The following is a 19,891-nucleotide window of genomic DNA, read 5'->3' as shown; positions in this document are numbered from 1 at the left end:
TATGGCAAGCTAAACAAGACATACAGTACACAACAACAGTGGTGTAGTAATAGTCACTGGACTAGCAATCCAGAGGCCCATGTTAATATTCTGAGGACACGAGTTCAAATCCCACCACAGCAGCTGGTAGAATTTCTATTCAATGAATAATCTGGAATTGAAAGCTCGTCTCAGTAATGGTAACCATGAAACTATCATTGATTGGCATTAAAGCCCCTTTGGTTCATTAATGTCCTTTAGGGAAGAAATTCTGCCATCCTTACCTGGTGTCTATACAAGACTCCAGTTCTACACCAACGTGCTTGAGTCTTAAGTAGCCTAAGTCATAACTGCTATAAGATGACCTGCATGGATTATAGTGATTCAACAAGGTGGCCCACCATCATTTTGCACAGCAACCAGGGATGGAAAATAAATGCCAGCCCCATCAGCAACATGCAAATCCTGAGCACTGTTTACTTATTTAAGTAAGTGCTGACAACTCAGTAAACTTGACTGGAACACTCCAGCAATGTGATGGGATCTGGGTGTTTGACACCCAGTTAACAGCACCCTCCCCACAAAAAAACACTTCAGAACTTGACAATTACTATACTTTAGGGAAATTATCCCACATCAGCAAACCGATATAAGCAGTATTTATTCTGAAATCTATAGACGAAAATATCAAAAAAATGCAAAATTGTTTGCAAATTGTAAATGAGTTTGCATTAAGTGATAAATACCTCTGCCTCAGAATCTTTCAGTTTCTGAATCTTCTCCTTGACTTTCATTTCAAAGACTTGTTCCATTTCCATCTCCATCTTCTTCATCTTTGCCACATGCTCCCTTCGTTCTTCCTCCATCTGAGCCAGGGGACTTCTATGGTCAGTGAAGAGGATTAGTGAGTTAGTTTCATAATATACAAAATACATGAATGAACACCAGATGTAAATATAGGATAGATGTGATTTTGAGTTTTCAAAGAACCAAATCAGGAAATAGTTTCACATGTGCCAAACCATTATAAATACGTCAATCCCATCAAATGATTGCCACACCATCTCAATCTTAAATCCAAGATCTACGGAAATGGAATAGGGATGGCTTCTTCACATCTCTGGAGAAACCACTGGCCTCGCTTCTTCTAAATGAAAAGCTCAAAGGAAGAGGGGCTTTACCTCTTGTGAACACATTACACGTGTATGTGTGTGTGCGAGAATGCAGAGGCTTGTTTAATTTAGTTTTTAAAGTAGTTTATTTTCCCTATGGGTTTCCTTGTAAGTTATTTACAATCCGTACCGCAAGCTCCAGTTACAAACTTAAGATAACTTCCTAGAGACACTACAAGGGAATGCAAGGTCTTAAGAGTCAGAAATACATGCAGTTGATTTTACTGGTTAAACTTCCCACTAATGGGGCATGGAATGAAAAATATCAGAAAACTGGGGCATGACAGTGTGGGCACAAGATCCAATATAGATGCTTATTTCAACAGGAAATCTAGTACGTGAAGAACTTGACTTGCTAAAGTATGTTACACCTAAGTATGTGATTGATATATATTTTGATTAGATTAGGTGAAAGGAGGAAGTCTTGTAAAGCAATGAACTCCTGAGGGGCAGACACCCAATGAAAACATCTCCAGATTTGCTTGTTTTGATCATACAATTTAAAAAACACTCCATTTTCAAAAATGTTGTCTGAAGGTTTACTCTCAAAGTGTTTTCAAAGCTAATAATTAACAAAATCACATCATTCCCAAAGCCAAGTGATCGATACCTAGGAAAACAAAAAGAGGAAATGGGGAACGCAAAACCAGCCAGTAGAATCCTGAAGAAAAAGTCCCAGTCATCCTGACAGAAACCATTTAGTATAAAGATCAGTGTATTGAAGGTGACAGCAGCCAATATTGTAGAGCAGTGCTGGGGAACGACACCATCTTATTTCCTTTGACTAAGATCACGCGGTTCCATTTCTCCTAGATATCCATCAGAAGGATGCAATCATTAGCCAGGTCATTATTATCAACTGCAATGACTGCAGCACCATTTGCACCTTACTGCTTCCACCGAACAAAAGGGAATTGGAAGGAAAAAAGGTTCAGAGCGCAGTATCTCTATGTAGCAGGAAACACGACTATTGGATTAGCCTCCATTCCTAAAAGGACTTGTAGAACTGTGGGAGCGAGGAGAAAAGCAAAAAGCAGTTCAAGGGCTTACATACAAGCATCTATCTGTGGAAGCTTTTCCATCCTTTCTGCCAGTTACCCATAAGTTTACCAGAAAATTCATGTTTAACAAGCAGAGAAAGTTTGTAACAAAGATTGCTCCAAAAATAACACTGCTGAATTTAAAAAAGTCAAATTGCACAACTTGTTAACGTCTGAAGTAAATCTCTATATAATTCTATAATACTTTAGCTTGAAGGAAAATATTTGAATTTACTTGCTCATCTTAGACAATAGGTCCAGATATTTTAATGATTCATTTCTTTCCCTACTGATTAGGTAAGTTTTTGGCAACAGGAAATATTTTTGGAACAAACAGTGTTTTTTTTTTATATATAGTTAGGACCACCTTGTGGTGATAACACAAGAAATCCCACCCAATGTCAGAAATTTAATACTTTTGTGTCCAACGGATCTGAAACTCAAGTTGATGCTAAAAAGTGTTGTAAAGTTCTTACAAATAATTTAAACAACCACTTACATGCCTTCAACTGTGTCAAATCTAAAAAGAAAAACAGATACACAGACACTTAGGATGAGGAAAACACAGCTTTACATTAAATTACATGGAGAGGTTATAAAGATGAAATAAAACATTTAAAATAGGACATTATGCAATTTCATTCAATGGCGCAAGTGTGTAACATCCAAGAATACAGCTCATTTCTACAAACATTCAGATTTTCCCATGATATGCAAGGTACCTGACTGCAAGTTGAACCATCCTGCTTCACAGTCTTATAATACAAAACGTGTGGAAGATTAACTGAATCGGCTAAAGAATTTCAAACAAAATCTCGGTGGGTTTCAGCTATGGGAGACTGCTGCATAAAATGCTCACCTATCATGTGAAAAATAACTTGGCATAAAGTAATGCTCTGCTATGTGGCGAGACAGTGGAGGCAGAATAATAGCTTAATAGTTAAGGTATTGGCTGCACTAATTGTTTATGAAACTGATCAGCTGGATAAGAAACGAGATAGTATTCTGTTGTCTGCTCTATTTCTCTGAATGAACTCTGAACCCATTAAGAAGCACAACTGGTTTCCAATTCGAGTGCTACTTACCATATTTACCTGACAGTTGACATTTAACTGCAACATATTACCTTGCACATCACAGATATTCTGACAAAGTTGGTGCTGGGCAATTTTAATCACAATCACGTTTCACTCCAAATTACTGGAAATTTTGATATTTGATAAAATTATTTCAGCTTTACAAAAGACAGCATTTCTTCGGATCAGTGCACTCAATTTGAAGTTTAAAGCTATAAAGCAGCCTTTAAATTTTGAAAGCAATTAAATTTAACACTTGAATTATTCTATATTGCTATCATTTTTTAGTTTTCAAGATGATCTGATACCTTCGGAAATACTGTCTTCAAACTCCATGTTTTTTAAAATGTGTATTTCCTTTATACCACTCATACAAAAAAGAAAACAAATTTCTTAAATGACAGCCCAAGAACACACTCAAAATGCACTATCTTAAAGCCACATCTATCAATTGGCTGATTAAAAAAAAGTGAAATTCAAAGATTAAAAACCAAAGTCAAAATGACAACAGCTAGACAATCAGCTCGCTTCCACCATAATTTCCACATGTAGTGAGTTTAAGTATGAAAGCTCAGTATTTCTACACCAAATGGAAGTATCAGTGCAAGCTGATTCACCAACTGGTGAATACCATAGCTCACCTGTCTGCATTGGCAATGATCTTGGAGTTGCCTGTCTATCCATTTGGTCATGGTCAAGTGCATAACATGGGTAAGGCACAAGAAATGGCTAAATATCTCTGGGCTTGGGACAGCAATATCGATGTTGCCAGGTTTGCTGCAGAACAAAACAGCCGAGATCGAGGCCCAAGGTTGTGTATCTCTCAACAGTGCCTCATGCTCCATCTTAAAAAGAAACTCTACAGTTTGGCTAAATGCAGATGAGCAACACAAGCACAAGTAAATAACTGAGAGCTCTTCTTACATACGAGCTAGGCAAGACCAAGAAATTTTAAAGCTGTTTTTCATTTACAAAACATTTTAAAGCACCTACAATTATTAGCACAGATAATTCCATTCCATCAATGTGGAATAGCCAAACTTTTGGGAAGCTACAATAGCAGATCACAAATCTTTCTTTTCTTGTACATGTGGAACAAAAGCAAAGCATTTTAAGCACAGCAGACTACATAAGGTTTCCAGATGTTTGTTAACTGAGGACACCATGAACGAATAGAAAGAATTTCCTTGAGGCATGTAGAACATTTTCAGCAAATCCTGTCAACAGTTTTGATGGCTACCATTTACTTTGTGTAAAGGAGTTAAAGGGTTAATTAAATGCCCAAATGATAGAAGAGGTTTCTTACTTGGTCAACTGTCCTTTATTTTTATTGTTATCAACACCATTGTATGTGACTGCAGCCAACTTTCTGCTCCTGTAGTTCTCGTAGTGAACATTGTTGGTCACATCCTTCAGATCTTGCATGTGAGTTCTGTGTAGAGTGAGAAACCAACAGGTTACACAATCTGGCACACAATCCACGTGCCTCTGAATGCCATCACAAACCAAGTTCCGTCGGTATAATAGCCATATTTAGCCAAAAAGGTAACTGAATATTTCATTTCACAGCCTTCAATATAAAGTATTGGGAGTACAACAACTTACATTAGGAGCCTACTTCAATTTAGTCTGCCTCATTTGGAGCTGTTTACTCACATTTCAGTTTAACATCCATTTTAGCAGCAAATCTCAGGACAGCTGACAGGTTGAGCCAAATTCAAAGCTATTGTGTTGAGAAAAATCACTGAAAACTGTGGTGAAACTGGCTAAATTTCTGAAACCCAACAGTTCCAGGAGCTTCCCAACACACGCACCCCGCCTGTGCTACATATAACTATAATGTTCTACATATCAAAAGGGCATGACTTCTATCTTAGAATGAAGAAGCCCTCAGGCTCCAAGTGTGTTTGAATAAAAACTGGCTCACACAAAATGTGCACTCAGCAAAAACAGCAGAGTTTGCTCCCAACAGCTTGTTCCCATCATTATAATAGCCCACACTTTTAACAGCTTTCAACTGAGATGGGTCTACATCAGGTGTAGGATGATAACTGCCTAACTAACCTCCAGAGGGCTGGCAAGAAACTCAGGCTTTTCACAGCAACTTTAAACAGTCAAGCCTTTTGCATTGTGGAGATGGGCTGAAAGCTCCTCAGCTCCAGCTGGCTGACAGCCATCCTACAAACAATTCTTTATGCTACACTTGCCAGTAAGTAGATTTTATACTGATTCACAGCATTCAGCCTGTGAACTACTCACTCTATTCTTCCTTCTAACACTGAAGCAGAATACAAATAGCACTTTAACTATTGAAGTCTGGACAGTAGCAATGTGGATACAAAACTGGCTGAAAAATAGGAAGCAGAGAGTAATGGTCAATGGATATTTTTTGGGCTGGAGGAAGGTTTGTCGTGGAGTTTTCCAGGGGTCGGTATTGCGACCCTTGCTTTTCCTGATATATATATTAATGATGTAGATCGTGGAGTGCAAGGGACAATTTCAAAGTTTGTGGATGATACAATGCTTGGGAGTGTTGTGAACTGCGAGGAGGACAACGTAGAACTTCAAAAGGACATAGACAAGTTGGTGAGTGGGCAGACAGGTGGCAGATGAAGTTCAATGTATAGAAGTGTGAGGTGGTGCATTTTAGTAGGAAGAACATGGACAGACAGTATAAAATAAGGGGTGAAATTCTGAAGCAGAAAGACCTGGATGTAAATGTGCATAGGTCATTGAAGGTGGCAGGACAGGTGGAGAGAGCAGTTGATGGCATATACTATCCTACTCTTTATTAATAGGGGCATAGAGTACAAGAGCAAAGAGGTTATGCTGAATTTATATAAGATGCTCATTAGACCTCAGCTGGAGTAGTGCACATAGTTCTGGGTGCCACATTATAGGAAGGATGTGAACACATTGTAGAGTGCAGAAGAAGTTTACAAGAATGCTTCCAGGGATGAGAAACTTCAGTTACGAAGGTAGATTGGAGAGGTTGGGACTGTTCTCCTTGGAGAGGTGGCAGCTAAGAGGAGATTTGACAGGGATGTTCAAAATCATGAGGGGCTAGACAGGGTAGATAGGGAGAAGCTACCTGTTTCTATTTGTAAAAGGATCAAGAACAAGAGGGCACAGATTTAAAGTGATCTACAAAAGAGGCAAATATGACATGAGAAAAAACTTTTTCGCAAGAATGGTTCAGGTCTGGAATGCATTGCCTGGATGTGTGGTGGAGGCAGGTTCAATCAAGGCATTCAAGAGGGCATTAGATGATTATTTGAATAGAAACAATGTGCAAAGGTACAGGGGAAAGGCAGGGCAATGGCACTAGGCCATAATGCTCTTTGGAGAGCCGGTGGAGACACGATGGGCCGAACAGCCTCCTTCTGTGACGTTAAAATTCTGTGATTCTGCTTCAAACTTGTGAAATAAAGAATACAAGATCATAGTACACAGTGGTTTGATTCTTTCTACACAAGCCAGTTTTACAACAGAAGAGAGTTTGTTCTATATCCCTATTTCTGTTACGTTGCCAAAGTAAATTACATCAATGTTCAGACTTATCCTTAGAACTATTCCCTGTATGAAATTCACCTGACAATCATAGTTGTTGCTTGGATTCCTTAAATCATGCCTCAAGGCTTGAGCAAAGATGTTTTAAATAAGTCCACATTAATATTCAGCAATGTTAATATTTAAAACAATTAGTCCTGTGTAGACTGTCATGGGCACTGTCCAATTATATTTTCCTGTGTTCACTAACTGTGAAAGCATCAATTAAAAGGTTTAACGTCAAATTCAATTTACACGGTGGGGGGCGGGGGGGGTGGTGGTAAAAAAAGCTGTACTCCCAATTCTGTCAGCCAAATTCAAGTAAAGGTGGAGAGAATGAATACATTGAGTACCTGCCCTTCAAGAATCTGGAAAATAGGTTTAAGAGTTGGGAGACCACATTGCACAGCAACTTTTCAAAAGCAGATTCATCAGTTCACTTAGTGATTTTCCAAATCTGATCATTTGCAGCAGCTTTGACAATGGTGCATGCTCTTCTACAGTGGGGTCAATACACTGCAGCTGGTCAGAATCTAATCAATCTATATTAAATAGGAGGATTACATCTTGATTTAAAATTGGATGACTAAATTGTGACAGTAGATTTCGCTCACTCCTTTCCAGCTCTCCACCTCCACAAAAAATATCACACTAAACCTTCACTTAACTTTGTAAACCACAGTAAACTGCGGAACACAGTCTGGCTGACTGAATATAGAAGATTCAACTGTGATTCATTAAAAATGAACTGGCAACATTTGCACCCACTCCTCTAGTTTAAAATACAATTAGTTAAAAACTTTTATGATTTTTCACCACATACATATATCACACTTTAACATGGGATATTTACTTAAAAATTGATTGCAGTAGTAATGTGATATGACTGGTGAGTATTTTATTTGACAGTGATGTAGGAACCAAGTGTTATAGATTTTACATGTGAACATTATAAAAATACACAGTTAGTAAATATTGGAGACTATGGGTTTCACTTTGAACTACTTACACATATTGAGCCACAAGAAAGATAGCTAAAGTTTACAGGGGGGGGGGGTGGGGGGGGATGGTTTGCAGACAGGAGAATAACAGTCGAGTAAAATTTCGTCAAAAAATTAATTTGCTCTCCAATCATTGTTGGAGTGATATGTTTGTAAAGCGTTTAGTCTTACCCAGGATTTGTGGAAGATTAGGTCTTCAGAATTCCCCTCCCATACATATTGCACACAATACATGGGAACGGTACCACTTAAGATCAATTCCCTAGCTTTAATTTAGCACAGTTTTCCTATAGCTTATGACTTTCATTAACACAAGCAGATCCTTTTTTTTTGCTTCCAACAGCAAAAAAAATTAACTGTCACCAATCTAGAGATTTCCAGATATGAAATATCAGAGGCAGTTTTTTTTTGGGGGGGTGGGGGTGGGGGAAGGAGGGTGATGAAGATGGAACACGCATCAAAATCCCTCTGTTCTGCAAATTACTCTTCAAATATAGACCAAAATTGATCTCATGTTAAATTCAAGCTTTGTTACTCAAGTATCTTATGTATTGACATACGTGACATACTTGACAGCTTTTGAAGTTCTGAAACAAAAAATTAATTATTGGTGAGAGAATGTAAACAGATGCAGCTGACCAAGAGTGATCACACTTAAAGCTACATAGCTGCCAACAACAGCCCAAATAAAGCTGACAACTGAAAAATAGTCATGAATAAAGGTTTATGGGCAAGGCCACTGACAGAAGCAACTGAAGTTAAATTCCTTTAAGCTATATTTGATTGTACGATTTGTGTTGATTTCACATTGCATTCTGCAATTCAATTTGCTTTCCTACACAATACTTCAAACACCCCACTCGAGGGAGCTCTCATGCTCTCCATCCTGATTCAGTATCAGCTAAATTCACATTAATTTGGATCGATACGGAATTAAAACTACTCAGGCACGAAATAAAAAATGACAAGGGTATGGGATAGTAATAAACTGCATTGGTGGGTTCAGTTTCCCAGACCCCCACCCAATTTACACTGTGTGGTGGCCTCAGAAAAAAACTACTTTCCAAATGCCATCCACAATTAGCTGACAGTTTGGTGAAATAGAGGGAGAGATTTGGCAATTGTGACACTGCCCATCTAAAAAGGATGGCAAATCATTTGCAAATGATTATAAACGTAGACTGTGCTTATTGTTTAGACACAATCTTTCAAGGAAAGGGTTAGAAACCCATGCCCCCGGTAGACACCATTTTTGATTCAAGATTATCAAGTGTTCAGAGTAGATTGTGCCTGTCAAGAGTGCTGACAACATGACAATGCTGGTTTAATTTTGATTTGTGGAAAAAAGGGTTGCATTTTAATTCTACCATATATTATGAGCACACCATTGTTAAAACAGTGGAGCTGAATACAGTATGTGGCTGATATGCCAACTAAGCACATAGGTTTAAGAGACCTTGTGGTCTTGATTTGGGATATTTGTTTGCTCGATATGGAGCTTTGAAGCACTAGCCATAACAACCAAGTGCCTGAGGGGCTGCATTATCTTTTAGTTCTTGAAATCTGGGTGAAGCAGCATTTACTCTTTAAGCAGAGTTCCCCTGAGAACTTCAGGAGTTAACCCATACAACATGGAGCTCAGGAAACAGAGTAGGGAGGACTTTCAGTTTCCAGTTAGAGTGGGAGGAAATCCTACTGCTCGTCACTCAACCTCACCCTCTGAGAGAGAGGCCTCCAAAGCAGTTCAAAACCAGGTAGCAAGAGGACACTGAGCTAGATGTGACCCAAGAACAACAACAAAATTCTTTTGAGGCGAAAATATGCAAAGGAAAGGCATTGGTGGTACTTCACATTTCCTCAGGGTAAAGTGAAGAATAAAGTGTTTAGGCATCCCAGTAACGTGACTGAGTAGTTAGCAATATGGATACTAAACCAAATGCATGATTGTCAGGTGCAATCAACGCCCTCAATGGGTGCATGAACTTGCACATGTTACTGAACTGCTCCCACGGGTGACTCCAACATGCTACATCAGCACAGCTATATTCTGTTGCAGCATACTCTTAATGACCCTGTTTTTGACTCCACTTGTCAAATTAGTTCAATGTCACTTCCACCAACAGTGCTGGATTAGTAAAGCTGATCTATAATAGTGCAGGAGCTGATTTCTTTGAGGCCCTGCAGATTGTCAGTGTTCCAGTTGAAAAAATCCTCAGTGACTTATAGAGAGCTATACAGCAGCAAAGGAGAGGTACCTCAAGCATGCTGCATTTCATGTGATGATTAAATCCGGACATTATCGTTCATCATCTTGATTCGTCACGAATGAAGCTTTAACTGCAACTGGAACCAATTCAATTCTCAACGGCAGGATTCCAGCACCAAACTGCGTTCTTGTATCATATAGGAATTTGAAAGCAGTGACATCCCATCATTCCCAATTATGCAACATTTTAAAGGGATGCTGTCCCTTGCAGTTCTTTTAGTGAGAACTGCTGTAGTTAGAACTGCCAGGTTCAAAGGGGATGGGGTATTTCAGTAAGAGATGGGGATGTGATGTCAGGCAATCAGGAAATTTCTAGAATTGTATTCAGAGAATTTGCTACTGGTGCTCTCCCTGACCAAAAGGAGTCATTTTTTCAGGATAACATTCTGGAGAACATTGCAAAGAAGGTATTGTTAGGAACTCCCAAGTTTGAACACATCAGGGCAAGTAGGCCATCTTCAACAAGTCTGTTAGGTACCAAAGTTTGTGACAAAAAAATAACTTGCTGGATTTTGTTCAACAGCAGTGGCTTGCATTTATATAGCACCTTTTTAAAAGTAAAACATCCCAAGGTACTTCACAGGAGCATTACCAGACAAATTTGGCTCCTTTTTAAGAGAGGGAAGAGAGGTAAAGAGGTGCAGAGGTTTAGGGAGGTTAAGGTGCGAGTGCAATGAAAAGTTGCAACAGTTACTTAAGTGGATTAACAACTGACGACATATGAAAAGGATGGGGAGATAGTATAGTGGCAATGCTGCTCGATTATTAATCCAGAGGCCCAGGCTAGTGCTGTGGACATGGGTTCAAATCCCACCACAGCAGCTGGTGGAATCTAATTCAATTAAAAGCTGGAATTGAAAGCTAGGAAAAGCCAGGAAACTATCGATTGCCAGAATACCCCATCTAGTTCATGAAGGTCCTTCAGGGGAGGAAACCTGCTGTCCCTACCTGGTCTGGTCTGCAGGTGACTCCATACCCACAGCAATGTGGTTAACTCTTAACTGTCCTCTGAAATAGCCTAATAGCCACTCGGTTGTAGTAAGGGCAACAAACGCTGGTCTTGCCAGCAACACCCACATTCCATCAAAAAATTTAAAAAGCGTGTTTGATCTGATTATTTAGGTGCTCTACGTACCTGCGGGTGGGATTTTTGCTTTCAAGCTGTAGATCAAAGGTTTAGAAGTTCAGATAGGGGCAAAATTGCCAAGATGTTTGAGTGGCATCAAAGTGGGAGGGGGAAGTTTTCAACCAATCATGAGCTGGCTGACCAGGTGCCGATAGGCAGGGGCAGAGGAGAAATGAAAATCATTGACAAGTGTAAACCACAAACTGCATTTTTAACTGCAGTTTTAATGAACTGAGTGATGACAAGGGGACATCGATTTAAAATTGTCCAAGGTGAATGGGGTTAGTAGAAATTTCTTCATGTAGAAATCTGATGAAGCATGGACTGCAGGAAGTGATTGAGCCAGAACCCATTGTTGCTTCAAAGGAAAGACTGGGCTATGTTTTCGAAGCAGAAAAATATGAAAGGGGCTGTGGGGGAGAAATCAGAGCTGTGCGATTAGTTTTGGATTGGTCCAGCAGAGATGGCAGGAACACAATGGTCCCCCATGTTGTAAACATGAAAACAATAGGAAAAACTGCAAATGCTGGAAATCTGAAATAAAAACAGAAAATACTCAATGTCTGTGGAGAAAGAAACAGTTTACATTTCAGGTTGTGACCTTTCATCAGAAGTGAAAAAAGATATAGATGTAACAGGTTTCAGTCAAGTACAGAGACAGGGGAAGGTAAAAGAGAGGAAAGAACAAAAGGACAGGGTGGCAGGCCGGAAGAGTTACCCCCTTCTACTTTGCCAGGCCCTAAACACTCCTTCCAGATGAAACAGTGATTTACTTGTACCTGTTTCAATTTGGCATATTATATTCACTGCTCACAATGCTGTCTCCTCCACATTGGGAAGGTCATATGTAGATTGGTTATTACTTGGTGGAACATCATTTAATTCACAAGCCTGACCCCTAGCATCCAATCACCTGCCATCTTAACTCTGATCTGCAATGTCCCATTGAAGCTCAACATTAAAGAGCAGTATCTCATCTTTCAATTTGGCACGTTACACCTTTCTGGGCTCAACGCATGTTTAACAATTTCAGATCACAATCCTTTCCCCAATTTTCTCAGTCAGCAGCCGTTGGCATTGATTCTACTATTTCTCATTTCCACCTCCCCATGACCTAGCTTTTGCTTCTTTACTTGCCCCATTACCATCTCCTGCTGCCTTGCACCGTCATCTCTTTTGTTATTTAATCTCTCCTGCCTTCCACTCTATCGTAGGCCCTCCCTTTCCCTCTTTCCTCCACTCTATACCTCTGTACTTGCTTAAAACCTGTTGCAACTAACTTTCTCCCCAGTTCTGATGAAAGATCTTCAACCAGGAATGTTAACTCCATTTCTCTCTCAACAAATGCTGCCTGACCTAAATATTTCCAGCATTTTGTTTTTAATGCTGTAATCATTAATGGTTCTGCGGCACATTGTGATGAGACTGGGGAACAATAAATATTAGAACTATTCAAGTGTTAGTCTACAAGATAAAGGATTTGTAAATATTGTGTAATGATTGAACATATTTGCATAGCGTGGCAGTATAGATAAGGTACATAGGGTTTTCATTTATCAATCACATGTAATAGAACATAAATTACAGGATGTAATAAGGCAACTCAAAGCTCATTGGCCCCGTGGAGTACCATGTGCATTTTTGGCTGTCATATTGCAGGACGGGCACCCTGGTACTCCATTAGATGCAAAAGGCATTCAATATCAGTCTTAACCTCTGGTAGCTCAGGCGTCTGAAGGAAACAGAATTTGCTTACAAAAAGAGGAAGATAACAAATGAACCTTACAAATATTTAAGATCCATAAAAACTTGGACAAGCTCAACCCTAACAAACAGCTTACCATGGCTCCAAGAATGAAAATGAGGCTGACTGGGATGGATCTCAGGAGCAGGAAGGTGAATGGCGAGATCACATGTTCACACAGTGGGGAATATTTGGAATGGACTGTCTAGCAATTTTACAAGCAAGCTGGATAGGCGTTAGGCAAGAAAATCAGTTGAGGAACTGTATCATTGGTCATTGAATACTTGGGATGGCCAAATCATCTTTTTCATTTTCTACATTTCTATGTTCCAACAAAACCCTAGGGCAGTATAATTTATAAAGCATTGTTTTCACTTTCAAATATCTACCAAGGCCAGTGAAGAACAGGTAGAAAATCTTAAGGTATATTCACAGCGACAAATCATTTGCTCCCACTGTGGATATGCCTGCTTTGCAGGAGGTTTAAAATCATTTTTAAAAATTCTTTGAAAAGCAGTACTGTTTGTTACAACTAAGATGTTGAAGCCAAGTTACAAAGTGCTACTCAGTCAGCTGATTTGCACATGTGTAAGGGAACTCATGGCACCTAAAAGACAATGCACAATGCCAATCACTGTAGCAGTGCAAGAGAGCAAAATATACAAGACTGCACAGACAGACTGGGGTTGAGACACTTTTGGTATAAGGAGGGACCAAGCACGTTTGGAAGTATTGTAGTGCAAATGTTAGAATCTACTGCACTTCTAACATGAGCTGATCTTTTGAACTGTTATTTAAAGAGGCAATTTTCAAACTTGGCTTAAGAGTTTTATTCTAGTTTTTTTAAATGGAAAAATAAGATCTAGCTTATTAACACCAGTCATGAGGCTAACCTGTCATCTAAGCACTATATGTTGGATCAGTCAAACGTATCCACCTTACCTGATCAGCATGTTTCGTAAGATTGTGAAGTCACAGTGTTCACTATTTTCAACTGTAAAAAGAGAATTGATTGGAGAAGTGAGTTTTATATTGTACACTGAGCCAGATGCACTGTATAGTGTAGGAATAAAAGTGCCACATGTAACAATATTGTAGCTAATGTTTGTAAATGCAGTACAAATGGCACATATTGCCTTTATACAACTTTTTACAGTGAGCAGGCATACGAGAGAAACATTTCAGAACATTCAGTGGTAACTTGAATAATCCCCATGCCTAAATGCAATGTTTGGTATGACATAAACATTTGCCTGCAGTTGCAGGAGCTTTCACTGGTATTTAACTCAGTGGAAGCAGGTGGTCAGAAAGGGCAGCTGTTCCAATATTCAGCTCATGTTAAAGCAAACACTGATATAGCTGCTCAAATTCAACTTGCATCAAAATTTAACAAACACTTCAAGGTCACATTGTTGTCTTAAAGTTGCAGTCTGCAGCGTTATACATTAAAAAATCATTATAAAGAATGAATTCAAAAACAAAATAACCAAAAGCTTCCAGTATATTTTCAACAAATCAGAACAGATTCTGAACATATACAACTTCAAATTACTTTTGTTGAAAAAAAAAACTAAAAATACTGATTTATCTACCTGATTGAATTATATAAAAGTAAACATCGCACCCCATGTTGTGTACTTAACTTGCCAGAGACATGAACGACTGTAGCAATATCAATGCAAGTTACTAAACAGGGCCCAGGAAACATTTTTCACAGAAACAGGAGGAGAAGAAGCAAAGCTAAAAATCACAAGGTCAGCAAGTGAAAGAAATACAATTACTCCAACAATGGATACACGACATTTAAAAAAGCTTCACATCATTAATGACCCAAAGAAACAGAACTGCCAATTTAATCACCTCCTTGAAAATCTCCTTAGTATTTGTCTTACCACCTGCTCAACCTTCTCCCTCCCTCGAGGCAACTCTTCTGTCAGGGTACAGTTCCACAGTGGTTAAAGTGAAACTTGTTAATGGGGATACGATGCCAGAAGTTACTTAGCTTTTCTGACTGGGGTCCCCTCCAAATTTGGCTCATTCTCACTTGAAGGTGACAACAACAGCCCAAAGTAAAAAAAAAAAAGATGAACTGTTTGTTTGTGCAGGACAACAGAAAAAAATGTTAAATCTACAAATACAGAATAAACCTGAGATACTGGGCAGGATAATAATAACTAAAGGTGGGCAGTGAGCTGGCTTCGGGGGCTGCTTTGCAGAGGTCAGGAAATCCACAAAGAGAGACTGGAAGTCCCAGGGAGATGGTAAGGGTCAGGAGGAGTGCATATTGTGGGGAGATTGAAGTAGTAAACTGGATCCAGCAGGTAAGAAGCAGGGCGCTTACTTTCTGGAACCAGCAATCTTGGCTTCCTTTAGCCACTCTGGGGACTGGAAAATGCGACCAGCGTTAAAATTAAAATAGTGGTTAAATGAGGCAATATTTAAATTGCCAACCCGCCTTCTGGGAGGTATCGGTTATCCACACACCCCTCACTGTCCCACCTCCGTTAAAACCAGAAGTGGACAGCTTGGAGTCAGGATTGAGATTCTTAACGTTTTAACTTGCATCTAACCCAAACCTGCCTGTTTCGGGGTTTAAAATTGTCCCCATTGGGTATGTTTTGCCAAACAACCCACAGTGTGTATGGGGCAAAACAAAAGCCATCTACACAAGGTAGATAATGAGGTAGTCACGACAGTAAATCACTGCTTTGCCATAGCATTACCTCAACAGAATTTGATCACAGTACAGTGAAACCCCATTATAAACCTGCTGATTTACTTGTCGATAGGGATTGACCTTGGAAGTTGTGCTCCTCTTCTGGTAACAGGAAGTGTTACAAACTATATAAGAATGTGAAAATCATTGTTGCAAGTCTGTTAAAAAAAAATCCCAGAAAAGGGTAAAACTTATTCTGGGGGAAAAAAAAAACTTATGTCAATAACTTTAAAGGGAGTGGGCCAATGATCACTTCAAAAACAGAAAATTGCTATGGTGATGCATATAGTTTGCAATTGATAGCAGGGTTCTTGAAATTATAAGTAATTTTTAGAGGATTGCTTCCTGGCAAACCTTCACACAGAGGTGTTTTTAAAAGTTGGACAAGTTCATCTCCTGCCCTTCATCTTGTCCACATTTTACACAGATAATTCATAATGAAATGTAATAGTGTTAAGTAATTGACTGTCCTAATTGTACTGTCATCACCTACTGGTTTTTAACATGTGAAATATTCAGTTTCTACTGGTGAGTAAATCTCACGCCAAGATATTCTACTGGGCCTTTTCCCAACAGGACAATGTACAAAAATATTACCCTCTGCTGCAAATGATTTAGCTATAAATGTACAGCAAATTTTCATTGTACACAACAACCACTGGCCTGCACAGACAAGGGTTTTAGTTTATTAAATCCAGTTTGGATATGAAATGCCATGTATGGTACACAACTGAGAGAAAATTAGGCTAGTAACAATTAATTACCAGTTTAGTTTTCAAAAGGATGTAATTCACTAATGAGGAAACTAAATTTGGGAAATGCGTAGGATAGATCAGCATCGATCAACTTTCACCTCTGGCATTTGGGTCACTATCCAGGCCACACTGATGCAATGAAAGTCTCTCTTCTGCTAACTGTAAATGTTCTATATGAAATGAGCTTGAGAAATTTCACCCTGTCCTGCTGGGTACAGACCACAGCACAAAACTGATGCTAATCTTTGCCCTACATTACTCTGAGGCCACACAATTTGTGGAAAATCAAAATGACTGCACACAGGCTGAGACACATTGGGAAGGAAGAGATGGAGCCTTACTAGTCTGGTAGTGCTCATTATGGATATTGATTGCCCAACATGGTGTATGCACTCCAGTACTAACATTCCTCATTTTGGCAGCTTGCAAGAGTATTGTTTTAAAGCATAAAATTTGGCAGACAAAAAACATGTCGAGACTGGTGAAGCACTTCCCACCCTTCAATTCTGGGTGAAGGTCAGTTGCTCAAAAAGATCCAGATCTATCCAGGAAAGCAAGGTGGTAAGATGCCTCCTCCGAGGTATCCAGGTGTGTAGAGTCATCTTGTGCAACTTCAAATTTCTCAAATAGGGATGGTGCATTGTGCTAATGTCACTGGACTAGTAATCCATCGGCCCAGACTAATACTCAAGGGACATGGGTTCAAACTCCACCACAACAGCTGGTGGAATTTAAATTCTATTTAATTTAAAACAATGGAATTGAAATCTAGCCTCAGGAATGGTGACTATGAAACTACTATTGATTTTGTAGAAACCCATCTGGTTCACTAATGTCCTTAAGGGAAGGAAATCTGCTGTCCTTACCTGGTCTGGCCTACGAATAACTCCACACCCAGGGCAACGTGGTTGACTTTTTACTATCCTCTGAAATGGGCTAGCTAGACACTCTGTTTAAGGGCAAATAGGGATTATAAACAAATGCTGGCCTTGCCAGCAAAGCTCACATCCCATGAAAGAATTTTAAAAATGACATGCAAGATAGGTATAAAATGATATCTTCCAATTGCCATTGTTCCCTTCCTAAAGGTCCAACTCTTGATGTTGTATGGGTCAACTGATACCATCGAATACCCTTGCCAAATTGTCAGTTATTTTTCTGTGACCCTGCAGAGTGTGTGTGGCAAGTAACTGAATGCTAGGGAGCATTATTACCAAAGCTGATATTGGATTCACCCAATGTTAACATTTCACACCACAGAAACTCAAGAGGTCAATGGACACCAATCAGCTCTCCTGGTTTCAAGGGCACGGAGGCCAATTTTAGCGATCTTGATTCTTGTGTTGGCTTACAAGAATAAACTTCTTGTTGTAGTCGGCATAATATGTTACAGAATATTTATCCACCAATGTGGTGCCAAGATGAGAGGCAGTTTTGTGCTGTGACTACTCAAAGAAACATACACAAATTTTCTTAAGCAATGACTTCAACCAGGATCAGCTGACCTTAAATTTGATTTCTGGAACACCATTTGACATCACATAAGTACACATGGCTGTTAGCACATTAAAAGATTTTCATATGCAAGTCAATTTCAAATTATTATTCCACCTTCCCAACATAGGCAGGACCCATAAAATTACCACTGTTTAAATCATGCCCCCATCTGAAATAGAGGTCATGGTCACCACAGCCCTTTCAGAGTGTCGCCACCACTAACAGAAAACACAACCTATCAGTCATTTCCTGATCTCAACAGCAACCTACAGGGACAAGATACAATCTTCCAATCTCATTTATCCACTGGTACAGCTACAACTGCACCAAAACCAGGCCCCTCAGTTTCCTGACAGCAGCACAAGTCAAAGACCGGAAAGCATTTCCTCTGGAGTTGCTGTCTGGAAATGCTGCTCTGTGTTCACGACATTCAGCCCCTCCATATCAAGCCATTTTTAGTTTAAAATTCACAAAGATGTACATTCTTCACCTGCCTTATATTCTAGCAGATCTTTGGAACTTTCAATTTGTACTTGCCCTAGAATTATGTTTTTCAGGAAGGCATGCTTCTAAATCCATTTCCAAAGCAGCTGTAAATCCATTACTAAAACTGGATTCTGGGTGGATTGATTAAAAAGATCATTTGCACTCCCTAAAAGATTTTATCTGATTCGCTGAGAAGTTAAACAATAAACACAGGATTAATTTTAAATTCAAGCAAAAAATGTCTCTGACTAGAAAACAAACTTCTAACTGAATTATACAAGTAGCAAACTGTCAAAACAGGCCATCCAACAATGCCATGTCACAAATAAACTTGCTCCCCAGTGAACCTTAAATCTGATTAGAACACTCAGTCATGTACACTTCACAACTCCAAAAACTGCATGATTGAATTCCAGGGGGAAGATGCATCATTTATTTGTATATAATGCAAACCAGCCCCACCCACATTTGGCTTTGGAACTGTTAGAAGAACTCTAGTGCACAGAGATGCTTTTTTGCATTTCCTGTTGCAGTTATGCTGGTTTAGGTCATGTGTTGCACTTCAAGCATTTTAAACAAACGATGCCACCATTCCCAAGTTACTTGCAAATGGTTTTTCTTTAGTCTCTGCATATAATGTGAAACCCCTACTTCTGGGCTGTGTTTTGGTAATTCACAATAGCTGTCAGATGAAATACAGATGTATCGCTTCAGCAGCAGGTCCACAAAGGTTGCTTAAAGTGGCACAGGCTGTAATTAACAGTAAGGTGAGCTGCTTGAAATTTTAATTTAAATGCCATGACACACATTTAACAGTAGTGCTGAATCATCAAACAAAGCCACAACAATCTGGCAAAGAAGAGATGAATGCATTCCTAACACTAAGTGGAAGAGAAGAGGAGGGTTCCATTAAAAATTTAGCAGCTCTTGCCAGAGGTTAGAGGCTGGGATATGGTTAGATGTGTACCCAGAACAGCACAGTGACGGGCCATTTGGCTCAATCAGTCCATGCTCACATGAACCTTCTCCTACTCTCTTTATCTCACCCTAAATTATCCTCTTTCCTTTCTCCCTCATGTGCTTATTTAGCTTCCCCTCTAGTGCATCTATGTTATTTGTCTCAATCAATTCTTGCGGTAACGAGTTCCACATTCGAACCACTCTCTGGGTAGGTACAATTAATACAGTGAAGTTTTGTTTTTTTACTGTAGAGTATTGGACTGGTTAAATTTCAGGTTGAAGTTGTACAAGGATCAGTTAAGGAGTCCTAACAAAACACTGTCATGGTTTGAAGTACAAAGAGATATGATAGGCAAGGTAAATAACCATCTTGTCTGAACCTCTGATCAGGGCAGAACCTGCAGCTTGGAAAGCTTTATAAAAAAAACAATAAGGACATTCCTTCGTCCATGAGAAAGGTAAATTCTGCCCAGATGATGGATGCTGAGAGGACGTTTCCCTTTATGGGAGAGGCTCGAACTAGG

The 19,891-nt window shown here is 39.3% G+C and overlaps 1 protein-coding gene across 3 annotated transcripts in view; it reads right to left on the bottom strand.

Annotated features, from left to right (window-relative positions):
- The window catches only part of LOC121279035 (septin-7), a 152,723-nt gene that overhangs the window by 4,299 nt on the left and 128,533 nt on the right, over positions 1–19,891 (bottom strand). For 2 of the 3 annotated variants that reach the window (XM_041189801.1, XM_041189803.1), the window contains 4 exons: positions 13,896–13,947; positions 4,574–4,699; positions 2,691–2,711; positions 726–861 (listed from right to left, as the gene is read on the bottom strand). In XM_041189801.1, coding sequence (XP_041045735.1) covers positions 726–861; positions 2,691–2,711; positions 4,574–4,699; positions 13,896–13,947 — 335 coding nt within the window. The remainder of the gene's footprint in view (positions 1–725; positions 862–2,690; positions 2,712–4,573; positions 4,700–13,895; positions 13,948–19,891) is intronic. The other variant, XM_041189802.1, reaches the window with a different exon arrangement.

The sequence above is a fragment of the Carcharodon carcharias genome, chromosome 6, assembly GCF_017639515.1.
Source record: "Carcharodon carcharias isolate sCarCar2 chromosome 6, sCarCar2.pri, whole genome shotgun sequence".
NCBI lineage: Eukaryota > Metazoa > Chordata > Chondrichthyes > Lamniformes > Lamnidae > Carcharodon > Carcharodon carcharias.
This window is presented reverse-complemented; position numbering and strand designations above follow the sequence as displayed.